General features: G+C 50.8%; 6 protein-coding genes across 6 annotated transcripts; 4 read left to right on the forward strand and 2 right to left on the reverse strand.

The window, feature by feature from the left end:
• Positions 1-1573: 1573 nt before the first annotated feature.
• TrAtP1_012414 (uncharacterized protein) lies at positions 1574-3708 on the forward strand (the record flags this gene model as incomplete). The annotated part of the gene is made up of 2 exons (XM_014090196.2): positions 1574-3230; positions 3678-3708. The coding sequence occupies exons 1-2, from the start codon at positions 1897-1899 to the stop codon at positions 3706-3708; spliced, it is 1365 nt and encodes a 454-aa protein (XP_013945671.2). The 5' UTR covers positions 1574-1896.
• Positions 3709-4152: 444 nt separating this feature from the next.
• On the reverse strand, positions 4153-5601 carry TrAtP1_012415 (uncharacterized protein; the record flags this gene model as incomplete). Its single annotated transcript, XM_014090195.2, has 1 exon — positions 4153-5601. The coding sequence occupies one exon, from the start codon at positions 5599-5601 to the stop codon at positions 4153-4155; it is 1449 nt and encodes a 482-aa protein (XP_013945670.2).
• Positions 5602-5798: 197 nt separating this feature from the next.
• TrAtP1_012416 (uncharacterized protein) lies at positions 5799-6723 on the reverse strand (the record flags this gene model as incomplete). The annotated part of the gene is made up of 2 exons (XM_066115519.1): positions 5799-6607; positions 6681-6723. The coding sequence occupies 2 exons, from the start codon at positions 6721-6723 to the stop codon at positions 5799-5801; spliced, it is 852 nt and encodes a 283-aa protein (XP_065971618.1).
• A 1520-nt stretch (positions 6724-8243) lies between these two features.
• Positions 8244-9563, forward strand: TrAtP1_012417 (uncharacterized protein). The gene has a single exon (XM_066115520.1). It carries the CDS (start codon positions 8396-8398, stop codon positions 8936-8938), a length of 543 nt encoding a protein of 180 aa, XP_065971619.1. The 5' UTR covers positions 8244-8395; the 3' UTR covers positions 8939-9563.
• A 527-nt stretch (positions 9564-10090) lies between these two features.
• Positions 10091-11608, forward strand: TrAtP1_012418 (uncharacterized protein). Its single transcript, XM_014090194.2, has 3 exons — positions 10091-10444; positions 10580-10953; positions 11005-11608. Exons 1-2 carry the CDS (start codon positions 10136-10138, stop codon positions 10676-10678), a joined length of 408 nt encoding a protein of 135 aa, XP_013945669.1. The 5' UTR covers positions 10091-10135; the 3' UTR covers positions 10679-10953; positions 11005-11608.
• On the forward strand, positions 11609-15629 carry TrAtP1_012419 (uncharacterized protein). The gene is made up of 3 exons (XM_066115521.1): positions 11609-11841; positions 11909-12356; positions 12422-15629. The coding sequence occupies exons 1-3, from the start codon at positions 11782-11784 to the stop codon at positions 15109-15111; spliced, it is 3198 nt and encodes a 1065-aa protein (XP_065971620.1). The 5' UTR covers positions 11609-11781; the 3' UTR covers positions 15112-15629.
• The last annotated feature ends 226 nt before the right edge of the window (positions 15630-15855 follow it).

A 15855-nucleotide genomic window follows, 5' to 3' on the forward strand; every position in this document is an offset into this window, starting at 1 on the left:
CTCTTTGTTGCTGGGGAGGCCGGTGCAGATCGAAGCTATTTTTGAGGATGGATGCGCTTTTGGCATGGGAAAATATATGAATCTGCTATTCCTAGTTCCTTTGCACTCCAGTGAGCATGGCCCCCCCAAGGAGTCAGCTATACTCGCTTGCTCCAGTCCCCCCCGGATGGTCGCCGTTGTTTTTGCTTCTCATACAGTACAGAAGTCTTATAGCAATGGTATTGTGTACTAACATATGCAGTTCTTTTATACAACGACCATGACCAGCCCTCCTCCATTTCTCGCGGCGCACGGAAGAGACCCGGGCCCAATAGAGTTTTACACCATGGCAATCCAGTCATGCAGGTCTCAGCTGAGACTCGCATTTTGACCCAAGCCTTTCCCATACCTGGCATACGACCCTTGTCGAGCAGGACCCCCCCCGATCGACCGGGATACTAGGCGCACTGGCGCAGTTTCTAAGCTGATCGGATAAGACTGCATATAAGACAGAAAAGGGCAACAAGGGAGGAAAATCGAGTAAGTGGAAAAAAGAGGCAGACAGGGATTATCCCTCGTCGAGAGCCTTGATCGTAGTACTGCTACTTCATTGCAGTAGTATTGCTCGATACGTATATTTTCCTACATGGTCGACAATACATGTGCCAATCTATTGGTAACCCCCTCTATAACAAAGTTTGTTCGCCATATACTACTAGGTACATGACAGATTGTGCGTATTTGGCAGTAGGTAGCTGACATTGCGTCGTCATCAACCATGTTTGCTTGCTTGCTTCAAGTTCAGCTGGATAACAATTCCAGAGACGCTTACGGTGATGCCGAGAAGGATTCATTTTTCAGCTGAAAGCTCCAGCTTGAAGCCAGTAGCATCTTCGTCGCCAGGGGCACCAGTAGCAACATCACAAACAGCGTCGATCTCTCTCTCTCTCTTTGGCGGAATTCCTCCCCTGCGTGGCTTGCCACCATGAGTAAATCAGAGCAGAAACTCTACCGGTGTTCCGTCTTTACCATCCATCTACTCCTCACAGGGCTGTTGTCTATGTAGATCACACGGGATGACCTCCCGCTGCGATTATTCATCTATTCCAATCATCAACAAGCCGACAATATTCCCCATCTACCCAGTCATATAATCCAGCATGGCACTTTTTAAAACTCTCAGCTCAGTCATCATCTCCTATACCCAAATGAATCATCCCTTGCATTTCCCCATCCCACCAAGCCACGCCGCAAGCCCCCAGCCAGAATGCCAAAAAAGCAAACATATCCACAAAAGAGTTTAGATCGAGAAACAAAGAAAAAATATACAGTACCAAGGTAGGTAGCTAATCGACCACGTCTCTCACGTCTCCCAGCCAGAGTATCCGCCCCATATGCTAGGCCCAAGCAAGGAATGCTCCTCTACCCGTATCAAGGGCGAGCGCGCGCGCGCAAACTCTCCTCCCATCCACCCAACTTAGACATTTGCTACGCCAAAAGTAGCTCTAGAGAAAAACGAAAGAAAAGGAGAGACCCCCCCCAAAGAAAAAAAAAAGGAGAGGCACTCGATAGTGCTGCTCTCTATATGGGGTAAGTCTGCTCCACATAAAGCCATGTCTCGTCTCATCGAAAAAGTGTGTCCTGCGTCTGCTATGCATGTCTTGTTGACCTTTTATCTTTCTTTCTTCAGCATCCGTTTATTGCATGCTAAACACATACTTCAAGCTATCTAATACTACTTCCACTTTCTGAACCACTCGTTCACAGACATCAGGCTAGTTTGTATATCATACCACTTTTCCCCTTGCTTTGAATCCCATATCAAGTCTCAGGGCATGGCAATTTTTTTTCCCTTATACGACGCATTGACACTCCTTCTTCCTCGTCCGACTGCCTGTTCCTCGTTCAAGTCCCCCCATGTCACCAACCCGCACCATGGAGAGGTCAAGCAAACTCGCTCCTCTCACCCTCGTATCCAAATACTATCCGGCCGTGGCAAACTACTCGTACCCTCGCAGCGAGGGCGCCCCAACCCCTTGCAACAGCCGAAGGCCGTCGTCATCAAAGTGTTGGTCCTACTTTGAAGACGTCGAGCGGTCGTCCGTGGACTCAGAGTCAAGTCCTTTATCATCGGCGCCCAGCCTGGTCGACGACCGCACCGACTCTGAAGCCTCGGCCGACGTCGATGACTATCGCTACCACACACACGCCAACGAGCTCTGGGACAGCTTCTGGATGTCCGGACAGCATCAATATCAACAGCTTGAGGACAGTCACGAGAAGAAACCTTTCATCATGGCTACTGCAGCAATTGATCCTGCTTCTACGGCTCCCAGCCGTGCTCCTCCTCAAGTCCCGGAGAAGGACTATCCAGCGCTGATATCCTCGCCTCAGCGCTCCAGAAGACGTCCACAAGGCCCTAGATCTCAGGCAAGCAATGGCTGGCCGCTCTCTGACCAACATCCGCGATCAAACCATACACGAAAACCATCACCAACTTATTCGGCATTCCCAAAGATTGTCAACATCTCGTCGCCAGCATGTACACGGCCAAGCTCGAGTTCCCAACTCCCTACCAGTGCTTGCGAGAACCGTCTCCCGGAAATAGACGCCCGCTGTCCTCTCCAACAGACTCCTCCTCCTCCCCATCCACCAGCATCTCTCTACAGCCGTCCGGGAAGCCCTCACCCCAGGGCCATCTCACCCGCCTCCCTAAAGGCATTCCAGCGTCCAGCTACATCTCACGGCTCACGACCATCCAGCCCCATGGACTATCCGTATCCCTCTCCTCCGCCAACAGCGCCGTTACCAGCCCTCCCAGCAAACTGTCCAAAAGCCCCTCATCTCACCCACCGATCCTCAAATCTCTCTCAACCCAGCCATACCCAACAACAACAACAACTTCAACCGCCAAACCACATCATCCGCCCCTATAAATCCACCACCCAACTCCGCCGCCCTCCCCCAGAGCCACTCCCCGTCTCCGTCTTCGAGTACGATTCCGACACAGACTGCACAGACGATGAATCCTCTCCGCTGGAATCTCCCGCCCTCTCCTTCTTCCGCTTCCACAGGCGGAGCCAAAGCCCCCGGAGCAACGACGACATCTTCACCCGTCGTCGCGGCTCTGCTTCCAAAGTAGCTTCAACAACAGCTCACCAGTCTTCCTTGATTGATGCCGCAGAAAAGGAGAATTGCAAACGGCGCAAGAGGAACAACACCATAGACAGTCTGCCCCGCGTGGTGAAGCAGTCAGATGTGTTTAGCAGAATGCTAGGGCTACGGAGCCGATGAATTGTGTTTGACAATACACATGTGGCCTCTCACTCAATCTTTCTCAATCTTTCTTCTTTTATTTTTCTCTTCTTCTTAATGATAATGAAGGCCAAATGGGCCACAGACATTCACTCATTTGCATCACAATTCTTTCATTCAAAGCAAGCGGACCATAGCCACTCTTTTTTTTTTCCAAGCTTTAACCACCACGAATTGGGCCACTCTTTTCGTTCTTGTCTTTTTCTTCTTCCTTTTTTTTTTCATATCTTTTCTTCTTTTTCTTTTGTATAACAGGATGAGTGGTAATAACGGCAGCATGAAAAGGAGTACTGGCAGAGCTATGGGTTCATATCATGAAACTTAATCATAATTTGATGTGTTTCCTCATCTTCTCGCAATAATGCCGTGTGCCAAACTACCAGCACTTCCAAAGCTTGTGTTTTTACAACGTAGTCAACCGCGAGTGCATTCCGTAGCCTGGCATACTCAAGTTGTTGCAGATCTAAGCACATTTGTGTTCACTCAGTATGTGGTGGGCGGTTGTATATTTCCATGGCAATTTACTTCTGAAACATGTCTTTACGATTTGAAAGCCATCAGCCACTACATACTGGTATCTTCTCAGCATTACATACATAGACTTGTCCTTTTAACAAGCATCATCAACCATTTTTCGTTTCACATTATATACTCGTCTTATTTCACCCATCGAGTCCCATGTCCCTATTTCTCATAGATGTCGTGAATGTCAAACTTTGGTGGTCCCTCCAACTCCGGGTGCATGCTAAACCATGCGATAATTGCAAAGGAAAAGAGAGAGGAAAGAGGGGGAAAAAAATAAAGCATTGCCCCTTCGTGCTTTCAACGTTGGAAAAAAAGAGAAGAAGAAAAAGACTATCACGCCATGGATCTAGAAGATCTTGGCAGCTTTTCTGAAAAGTTGTTCATACGCCGTACGCTCAGTCGGTGCTCGTCTTTTCCTGGCACAATGCCAAAGAACCACGAACTTTCTTCCCGAGCGTCGTCGCGTCCTACACCAAGCCGGCTTGCAAGGTCTTTCCGTCCTCGAACGGATCGAAACGCAGCGTCTTGTGTAAGCTCCTCCGCAGAACAGAGACTGATGATTCCAGCAATCGAAGTGACTGGCCGCGGGAGTAGGAATTGGCGGCGGTGGGGCACCATCAGGGAAAGCCCACCAACGTAGAGGAACAGGAATGCGATCAGGACGCCAAACACTGGCATGCTGGGATACATTCGGACCGTTTGATCAGGCCTTGTTAAAGCCATAAAGAGCCCGCCGCCTAGAATTGGGATGAAAATAAACAATGTTGCCAACAGCGACACTGCCGCTACCCTCCAGTGTCCGTTTCTCAGCGCTCTCCATGTTGACTGGAAGGGGAGGCAAGCTGCGTAGTCTGCTAAAAGCGATCTCTGCGCCAAAGAACCGTTCACATCATATAAGTCGGCCCAGGGTTGGAGAATGCGCAGCGACTGATCGATACCTTGGAAATACAGATAGAGGACTATGCCGATCAGAGCGGGCACGAAGCTGTAGAGAAAGTTGGCAGGGGAAAAAGCGTTGTCGTCGGGCATTGCGCTCAGCCTCGGTAGGAAGCCATTCTCTAGTCGAGTTTGCGGCAAGAAGGAGACGATGAGTAGAGCTAGCAACAGAACAAGGCTGGCTGCAGCCGACGCAATGATGGGACCGCCGCGGAGGTGAATCGGTAGGTATCTGCCACGAGGAGCCCCAAGAGTAGAGTTTTGTGCCGCTTTCAGGTCGATGGAAAAGTCGTTGCTAACCTTTTTGCTCATCGGACCAGAGACAGACTCAAAAGATTCATCGGGTGAGGCTCCAATGGCATACCAAATGCCTCCCATGGTCGCATCTTCAGCTCTCCAGTACCCCAGCCGATCAAACCACCTCTCGCGCAATTGGCTTTTAAACACCTTGGCGTTCTCGGCAAGATCGTTTCGTCTATAGCTATGCATGACGTTGCTGCGGTTCAGCAATGGCAAAAGATCTCCAATCGACCGAATGTCCCAGGCAAGGCCGGTCCATTGAAGCAGCCAATAAGCCATCAAAATCACTGTCGCAATGCACAGAACGCCATACAGGCCGACAAGGACCCAAACGACAATCTGAACTGGTGCCCAAACCCACTTGTCATTGACAAATATGCACGTAAAAGCTGAGCTTTGCAGAGGAATCGTAAAGATAGCCAGCCATGTTGCAATGTCGAAAATCTTAAACTGCCAGGGTCCAGTGAACTGAGGCAGTAGAAATGAAGCAGGGTAAAGTCTCTGAAACAGACCAAGATATCTGACTCGGGGGTCCTCACTGGCCATTGCTGTAAAGGGTAGGACCCGTAGACAGGCTGTCACTATGCTTTGAGCATATATGAAAATAATGCTGGCCAATAGCTGTGGCAATATCCGGAACACAAAATACTGGCCCGAGTATATGCTGCCCGTATACGGAGTCAACCCTGAATGAAAGGTCGAGTATCTATCGCAGAAAGCGAGGGCAGCCATCATGAGTAAGATTAGTACAACCAAGAGCAACATTGAGAATGCCCGTAAAATTTGCGGTTTGGCAGCGAGTGGCAGATGCGTTCTGCCCTGGGGGTCAAGATCCAGTAGCATATTGCTTGAAACGGGAATCCATCGTGATGAGGTTGCTCCGGTTGGGTCAAAGGAAGCTGTGCTGCGTCGAGGGAGCTGGAGAGGGGGGAGAAGGGCCCCTGAGGGGGGGCTGAGGGGGCGGCTTCACTCGTTATGCGATCCTGACGGGTTGGCGAAGAGTATCCCGCGGACTCATCAAATCCTCGCATCGGCTCATAGCGTTCGGAATACCCGTCAGATGAATTAGACACGAGATGCGACGGTATCGATGTGCTCTGACCGCCTACCAGAGCTTGCAAAGCATATTGAATGTACGGTGTATCGTCGACTCCGGGAGTGACCTTTCCCGCCGCTAAAGCCAACTCATCTTTAATGTTGGGCATGCGGGAAGCGTTATCGGCGGCGAACATTGCTAATTGAGCCTCGTCAAAGCGCACTGTTGGGTCTTCTTCTGGCTCGATGGCATGGTATCCCGCAGGATGCGTGGATTGATTTGCGGACGGCTGATCCGTCGCCTGCAGCTCGGAAGACCGTGATTTTATGATTCTTAGCGGGGCTACCATGCCGTCGGACGCATCGCTGGCTTGAGAATCGGGTCGGCGAGAGGAGCGTCGATTCGATGTCGCGGCACGCTTTGTACGGCTGCTCTGTTGTCGCTTATGGCGTGTCGAAGGGGAGGCCTCGCTGTCGGGGACGGCTTGATATCGAGAGTTGTTTGACGGCCGCCAACCTATAAAGAGGGGAATTGTTAGCAGCTGCGCGCAGCACGTCTATGATGCAGCTGATGACCTGCGCTAACATACGAGAAGGCTCTTCATCGTCACGGGCGATACTTTGGTAACTCATTCTTGCAGCGCTCGACGCAGGCCAACTGCACTAGGAGGAGTGTGGCCAATTGCTTCTGCAGGACGTAATGCAAGAGAGAGGGAAAGGTGTATGGTGTATGGATGAGTTTTAAACAGGGCTGGGCAAAGTCGATGCAGGAGACCTGGGTGGGTGTCCCAGCCACCGAAGATCCACGAAGCTCCGTAGTGCACGGGAGCTGTCAGATAGATGGGGCCGAATCAGGAGGCCTGTAGGCCGAAATCACTGACACTATTCACACCACACACTGACCTTGAGGACGACACCGGGGCAGAGTTGTTGATGCTGAAAATCAATTTCAATGGCAATGCGAAGAAGTCTACCAAGGTGTTTGCTGTGCGCTAAAGATACCGCAGAACAGTCATAGCTTTCTGCCGGCTGTCCGTGAGGCTGCCGTTGGGCTTCGTCGATCTTCGGCTTCGGGTGCTGAAACTCTGGCAGACGGGTGGCGCATACAGCGGCCGGGGGCCCGCTAAATCGGGTGGCTGGGGGAGCAGGGGTCGGCGGCTTGGTCAGGCCAAAGCTGAGGCTGCCGAGTTGAGAGATTGGGCTGCCGGTGACGGTTTTGTGTGAGGCTGAAGAATAGCAGGAGAGGAGATGAGCATAATTTGTGAAGCTGAAGAGGATTCCTTTCACGCAACACAGCATAGGGACGTCCAAGTATAGCAGAAGCGAGGGGATCTGCTCCTGCCATGCTGGCGATGAGTTGTCCACGGCCCACTTTGATGCAGTATCGGGCCAATAATCGTCGAGTTGGCTAGCCGCCTTGGCATCTCATTGGATGCTTCTTCAAAGTTTCGTCCAAGGCATTTTGGACGCTGAGATGGTTGCATGAATGCAGTAGATCGACACCAAGGGACAAGTATGCCTATAATGACATGGAATTGTTCTCAAATGCGCCGTGATTTCAAGCATATTGGTTGAAATATCGTGTCGCGTCCCATGTATTGAATCGTACCCTGTAGCTATTTGATATGAGTCTGCACAAACTGTCTCATATTGGCCGTTTGTCGAATGCACATTGAAAAGCATGTGGGTAATTCGATTCGAGCTGAGACATGGAGACTGAGCCCCGCGGAAGCTGTTCCTGGCTGCAAAGTGCATGCGTTTAATATTTAGTCAGCCCTTTTCAACGCCACGAAAATCTCGTAAAGAAATAACAAAAGCATAAAATATGCCAAGCAGAACATACCTAGGTGCGAATTGCCATCTGCCTTACTAGTTTATAGCTAGTTACTTATTGCAATATTGCCAATATCAACCTGTAGCAAGCTTCTATTCCATTGTCTGTATCATTTGGTGCAGTATAAATTCAGTTGCGCTTGATCTGGCAAGAGCATTTGTCAGTGCGCCACTTTCGTCCGATTCTGTGGGGGTGAACTGCAAAGCTTAAAACAGTACGTACCGTGAAGAAACGATTAGCAAAGCTAGCGTAATCCTTGGTGATTGGTCTTAGCGCCCGGGAATTGTTGAACCTGCTGAGCAAAACCTTAGTAAGATGATGAAAGCGAAATTTTGCACTGCTTGACGGCATTGTCAGGCTTAGAAATTTGTTGTCAATTCGCGGATATATCTTGGGGTTTCTATATTTCTTTCTGAAGAATTCTTTAGCATTCGTTGTTTTAGCTGCATGATCTTGTAGAAACAAACATAAATGAGTCGCTTTGCTTTGCTTTTCGCAATTCTTGCTGCTTCAATTTCCATACTCATCTACATCCTACCAATTGAGAATTACACGCAAATCTACAACTACAGAAACATATTCAATAGAAACACCACTACGGACGCATCAACTTCTCCCAATCTGTCTATACCCAGCAACATCACAGCCATGTCGAAATCAATTCTCCGACAGGCCAAGATCACGCCTCACCTGTCGTCAAGCAGGGGGCACAACAATATCGGCTGGCTGGACACCTACCACAGCTTCTCCTTTGCCGACTGGCACGACAACAGATACACCCAGTTTGGGGCTCTGCGGGTTTTGAACGAGGATAGAGTGAAGCCGCTCTCTGGATTCCCCACACACCCTCATCGCGATTTTGAAATCTTCAGCTACATTCTGTCCGGAGAACTGACCCATCGGGACTCCATGCTCGCCAAGGGCAGTGAGGGGGGAACAATCGGACAAGTTCTACCGGATGCGACGCGGAGATGTACAGTTCACTACAGGAGGTTCGGGCATAGCCCACTCTGAATTCAACGAGCACAACAAGGAAACGGTCCACTTTCTACAGATCTGGGCGTTCCCGTGGAAGAGAGGCCTGATTCCCCGGTACCACACCCGCACCTTTTCAGAAGACGACAAGCGGGAGGGTTTTGTCAAGATCCTCAGCCCCCCTCAAAGCAGGCGAGGAGGCCACCGCGAAAGAGGAGGCAGAGGCAGAGCCCACCATTCCAAACACAATCCCCATTCACGCAGATTTTGTCATGGGCGCAGGAATCATTGCGCCAGAGGGCAAATTTGAGTGGACAGTGGGAGGCGGTGCAGGCATCAAGACGCAGCGCAAAGTATACGTCCACTTACCGATGCTGAAAGGAGGAAAGGCCAAGATCAGACTCGACGGCCGGGAGAATGCAGAGCTGTCTGAAGGAGACGGCGCATTCATCGAAGGAGTTTTTATTGGCGACAAGTTGACAGTGGAGAGCATCGGAGAGGCGGAAGCCGAGGTGATTGTGCTGGACACGGCTTAAGCGGACACGTATGCTGTATAATAGAGACTGATTGGCTTAGACTTCTGTAATAATTTAACATGACACGATGAAAACAAAAGGCCCGTATGTGAGTCAAACCAACAAGCGGCAGAGACGTCGTTAGTAATTTCAGCGTGATCAAAGAGGCAACGGCCGAAAGGCGAGATGTCAAAGATGACGCGAGATATTTGTCGACTGAGGAGGGCGGGGCTAAGATAGTCCGAGCGTTTGCAGCCGACGCCCCTGTAAGTTGGCGGCAGTAGCTGGCTAGATCCAATGGTGCGCCTTGGCGACGCAGGCACAAATGGACCTCTTGATGGGCCTATTTGGGCAAATTTCCAGGGTCGTGGCAAAGCGTTTGCACCTCGACCTCATTGATAGAGCCGCTGAGCCTTGAGAATTGCGTGATACTGAGGATTGTAAAAGCAATGGCATTGCATCAAAGAGGCGACAAAAAAAGAACCTTGATTTATACAGTTATTTAGTGCATAGACATTGTAGACGCCGTTTTCTCGGAGGCTCCGTGTGCAAGGAGATGCTACTCTTTCTGGCTTGGCGCCCCCGATAAGAAAGATACTGTAGGTTAAGCTTGAACCGCAGCAAACAAAGCGTTTCTCGTTTTGAACACCACTTTCTCCGCCTCGCCTCCGTACTCCGCATCTGCTGTCAACAAGACCCAAAGGGGAAGTGGCCGACTAAAATGAAGCCCACTCCAAGGTGCCATGATAACGTTTCATTCTGTTGCTTTTCACGGCCATTGCCTCTCGCAGCAGCAGAGCAGGGACCTGGAGCCCTGGTACCTGCAGCGTCGCCGGCGATCCAGGCACAGCAACGACAGCATCTCCCGCGGCCACTGAGGCACCCGTTCTGCCTTCTCGACCTCAGCTCTCTGATCGACCCTCGCGCACGTGGGATTGTCTGCTCACAATGGGCAAATCCTACGACAATCCGGCTGGAATCCGAAATACGCTCCCCCTGCCCTAAAGATCTAAGCGCCTTGGTCCTTCAGGTACGAGACCTCGAGAACGGCTCATGGCCTTCCTAATTGGAGGGTTCGCCTTAGCCCTACAAGAAAAAACCTTTTCAACAGCCGCTACCAGGTGCCTACTGGTGCGCCACGCGCTAATCAAGGATGCAAATGCAGGGGATGCAACCACTTGCAAACGAGGACGGGCCATTCTCCGTACGCCTGGCGCTCGTGATTCGTGGCTTTACGCCGCTGATGGAGACGTCTATGCCATGAATCCTTCGACGTTTTCACTGGTGGGGCCTACACGCGGGATCCAAGTAGGCGAGACGAGCCTCATACCATTCCTGTCGCACTGTTCACCCTCGACCCTGGGGGCAAGAACCTTATTTTCATCGTGAATTTGGCCATGTTTATGCGATGACGATGGCTTCCCGTGAACGTGGTATCCTCCGGCGACTCTGCTTTGTTATATGCGCGTTTGATGGAGTATGGATAGTCTGAAAACGCTCGGTTTCCAGCTGTGGTGAGGTCGAACTATTGTTGCCGCTGTAAGCACCACAACACTTGAAGTGGCCAATCAGGCTAACAATCGACCTTAGTTTGACGGCTGCTAGTGCTCGCACTTAAATGACTTGTACCTGAATGGTCACAATTGTTGGCTGCAGGACCAACACTGCGTAGCATTTCGCCGTGATCATGCGTGCGAAAAAGACCGCATACTCCAAGGACGGATACCACGGGTATACAACCCCAAACTACTACCAATTCCTGGACAAGGAACCCTAGATTTGGCCAATGGTATGTGATCCATGTGTCTGGCACCAGATACCACTAGACCTGTTCCTAGATTCTGCAGCGTTAGTTGGGTTACGCTGCCCATGGTCTCTATGCAGTCTGCCCACCTTCTTGCCGTTGCAAAGGCCTTGTCTTGACAAATCGGGCTTCACGGGTCCCTCCATCCGTCATAGCTCATGACGGGGAGATTGGGCCAAGGCCGAGATTCGCGTATGAGCCCAGCTCTGCGCTGAAATCGGATGGGCCTTAGGCAGTGAGGCCGCAGGGGGGGGCCGAGAAGGGAAATCGCCGAGTCCACGATGGAGGCACTCTCGGCGGCAGTAGTTTACAGTAGGGCCCGAATAAGCGTGGGCAAGTAAAAAAACTAGATAGTCGGCTCTCAGCTATCCTTTTGTGTTTTCCTTTCCTTCTCTCTGTACAACTCTCATCTCTGTCAGCTCCAGAGAAGGCTTGGTTCCTCAGCCAAACGGCAGACGGTTTCGTTTGCGTCCTTTCGTTGATCTTGTATCATCACCACACTCATTCTTCTGGCCTCGGCCACCTTGCAGTCTTTTTCTTGTTCAAACTAGTCAGTCATTAATATGGTTTCTCTCGCTGCTACTGCTGGTCTGGCGGCCACTGGCCTCCTTAATGGTTACTGGGTATGTTAACGGCTGGCCCTTTGTGTTCCCCAAACCGCCGAGAATCTGGCTAACAACTGGTGTGTAGGGACAATACAGCACCCTAGAGGGCATTCGAACACACTGTGACAGCGGTGTTGATTCAATCACGCTGGGCTTTGTCAACAATGCCCCCGATGCCATCGATGCCTCTGGTTATCCTGGTACTAACTTTGGACCCAACTGCTGGGGAGTCTATCTTGGCGATAACGATGTGCCCTCAAACCTGTTGAGCCACTGCACATCTCTTCAAAACGATATCCCCTACTGCAGGGCCAAAGGCGTCAAGGTCATTCTGAGTATTGGAGGAGTCTACAACTCGTTGACCTCCAACTATTATGTTCCGGATAATTCCACTGGTACCGAATTTGCCACGTTCCTTTACAATGCTTTTGGTCCCTACAACTCTACCTGGACGGGCCCTCGCCCTTTTGACGCGAGTCCCGACGATCATACCTCTGTGGATGGCTTTGATTTTGATATCGAGGTCAATTTTCGTGAGTTTCCTCCCCCCCTTTTGGCTCTTTGCTGGCGCTGGATACTAAGACGAATTATCCGTCAGCAAATGCACCCTATATCGAAATGGTCAATACGTTCCGTTCTCTTGACTCTTCATTGATCATTACCGCTGCCCCTCAATGCCCTACTGATCCTCAGTACTTTTACCTGAAGGACCTGATCACGCAGGCTGCCTTTGACAAGCTCTTCATCCAATTCTACAACAACCCGGCGTGTGATGCTATCGCTGGTAACTCCCCCGGCGACAAGTTCAACTATGACGACTGGGAAACCGTGATTGCCAACAGCGCCAAGAGCAAGTCGGCTAAGCTGTACATTGGTCTTCCTGCCATCCAGGAGCCCAACGAAAGTGGCTACATTGACCCTAATGCGCTGAAGAACCTGGTCTGTCAGTACCAGGGCAGAACGCACTTTGGTGGTATTTCTCTGTGGGATCTGTCTCGTGGTCTTGTCAACAATGTCAATGGAACGTCCTATAACCAGTGGGCTTTGGAGGCGCTCCAGGCTGGATGCAACCCCTATCCTGGCTCCACTACCTCGTCAACCACGGTTGTGAGCACCACTACTTCCAAGGCCTCGTCCACGACTTCCAAGGCATCCACCACGACTTCTAGCGCATCGTCAACAACCTCCAAGGCATCGTCAACAACCTCCAAGGCATCGTCTACGACCTCCAAGGCATCGTCTACGACCTCCAAGGCATCGTCTACGACCTCCAAGGCATCGTCTACGACCTCCAAGGCATCGTCTACGACCTCCAAGGCTTCGTCTACGACCTCCAAGGCTTCGTCTACGACTTCTAAGGCCTCAACTACCTCCAAGGCTTCGACTACTTCTAAGGCGAGCTCTACTTCCAAGGCAAGCTCTACTTCCAAGGCAGGCTCTACTTCCAAAGTGAGCACGACTTCCAAAGCGTCTACAACCTCAAAGGCATCGACCACTTCCAAGGCTTCGACCACTTCCAAGGCGAGCTCTACTTCCAAAGTGAGCACAACTTCCAAGGCGTCTACTACGTCAAAGGCCTCTACAACCTCAAAGGCATCGACCACTTCCAAGGCGTCGACCACTTCCAAGGCATCGACCACTTCCAAGGCATCGACCACTTCCAAGGCATCGACTACTTCCAAGGCTTCAACTACTTCCAAGGCTTCAACTACTTCTAAGGCATCAACCACTTCAAAGGCAAGCACTACTTCCAAGGCATCTACAACTTCGAAGGCATCCACAACCTCGAAGGCGAGCACTACCTCGAAAGTAAGCACTACGTCTAAAGTATCTTCAACTTCAAAAGCCAGCACTACTTCCAAGGTTAGTACGACGTCAAAGGCGTCTACTACATCAAAGGCTAGCACTACTTCGAAAGCGAGCACGACTTCCAAGGCCAGCACCACGTCGAAAGCCAGCACCACATCTAAGCCAAGCACGACCTTGAAGACAAGCACGACTTCGAAAGCGAGCACAACCTCGAAAGCAAGCACTACTTCGAAAGCGTCTACGACGTCAAAGGCTTCGACTACGTCAAAAGCAAGCAGCACGTCAAAGGCAAGCAGCACGACGAAGGCCAGCACTACAAAGGTGAGCTCCACTTCAAAGGCCAGCGCCACTTCAAAGGCCAGCGTCACCTCCAAAATAAGCACCACCTCTAAGACGAGTTCCACTTCCAAAGCGAGCTCTACGTCGAAACCGAGCACCTCGTCAAAAGTAAGCACCACGTCAAAAGTAAGCACCACGTCAAAAGCAAGCACTACATCCAAGGCCTCAACCTCGACCTCGAAGGCCTCGACAATCTCAAAGCCAAGCACGACGTCTAAGCCCGCTACTTCCACAAAGCCTTCAACTTCCGCAAAGCCTTCAACTTCAACCTCAGCCAAGCCTTCAACTTCAGCAAAGCCCACCTCTTCCATTACATCTGCGAGGCCAACAACATCCTCGGCGTCGGCTTCGAGTCTGCCCCCGTTGTCGAACGTGGACAAAGGCGTGACCACCTCGAGCGCAATCCCGAGCTCTTCTAGTTCGGTCGTTGTTTTGCATCCCACAACAACCAACCGATGGTCTAACTCATCGATTGCCTTGACATCTGCTCGCAACCCTGCCACAACGACTTCTGACTCTGCATCCGTTTCATTGACGACAAGTGTTGTATATACTACATCTGTGCACACTGTTACAAAGTGCCCACCCTACGTTGTCAACTGCCCGGCGGGAGGCTACGTAACTACAGAGACGATTGCACTATACACCACCGTCTGCCCTGTTAGCGATGCAACCAAGACTCCCGAGGCTACGGCAACCAAGGAGGGTTCCCAACCTGAGGCAACTAGCAGTCCCGTTGGACTCGGTGGTGCTGGCGACTTCCCACAAGTCACAGCAATTGGACAGCCTTCCGGACCAGTTGTTGAGGCTGCCGTTCCTACTGGTGCCGCTAGTTCCAGCGGTCTTCAAACGCTTGTCAGGCCCGTCACCTCCGCTGGGGCTCCTCAGGGCTCTTTCGGCGAGAGCAGTGCTTTCTCCAGCTCCCTAAGCCAGCCAACCATTCCCGTTGGCGCGGGCTCGCCTTACCCTAGCGGTGGCTCTGGCAGCGGCTCTGGCGGCGCATCGCCCTCTGGAAGCTGGAGCGGCGTTCCCTCTGGACCTTCTTCGATCCCTAGCATTCCCGGAGCGAACAGTGCTTCTATGATGAGTGCTAGCTTGGTTGGTCTGGCAATAGTTTTGGCGGTGCAGATTGTTTTGTAAGGTACAGGCTCATGGAAGTTTGAGGCCTTTTGGTTTATGCGTCTTTTATGGGAGCCAACTTTTCTTCTTTTTACAAAGATTTGTCATTCTCTGCCTTGTCCAATTACAGGCTGGGGAGGCAATTACTATTTACTGTCTACTTTTTCTTTTTTATGTCGATACGGTCTTGGATAAATGTAGGGCTTGCTGTGTACTTTAGCTTATGACGATAATTTTGCAAGCCACTCACGGAGCATATCCGGGTTGAAAATGTTAGTATATTAATATTCATTCTGATGGCTCTAGAGTATGACTGCCTAGCAAGAGTACGCAGTGTGTAGTCTGGTATTGAACCGTGTTACTATTCCTAAAAGCAGTTGATTATGAGAGACGTGATATAGATGGCTATCTTGGTTGTTTATATCCGGAGGCGAGTTTGGGAGTCAGTTGAGACTTTAGTCACCGAAACATTTCCTTATATAGCATAGTCTATGCTTTTTACCCGGCCATGGAATCTAGCAATAGATACGCTGTGCTCGATCTATTTGAACTAAATCACGTCTAAGCCTCGATCAAGTCGTATTCAAAGAGAGTTGACAACCCCCAGTGTTTCAACTCACGACGCATCCAGGCCCACTGAAACTAGTATATAGAGCTAACCAAAAGCCCTCCCCGCTTTATCCTCAATCGTCAACCTGTTCAGTTTCCAAAACCACCCTTTCAGACTTTTATGATTTGACGTTTTCATTGTGAATACTAGTAGTA

The sequence above is a fragment of the Trichoderma atroviride genome, chromosome 7 (assembly GCF_020647795.1).
Source record: "Trichoderma atroviride chromosome 7, complete sequence".
Taxonomy (NCBI): Eukaryota; Fungi; Ascomycota; class Sordariomycetes; order Hypocreales; family Hypocreaceae; genus Trichoderma; species Trichoderma atroviride.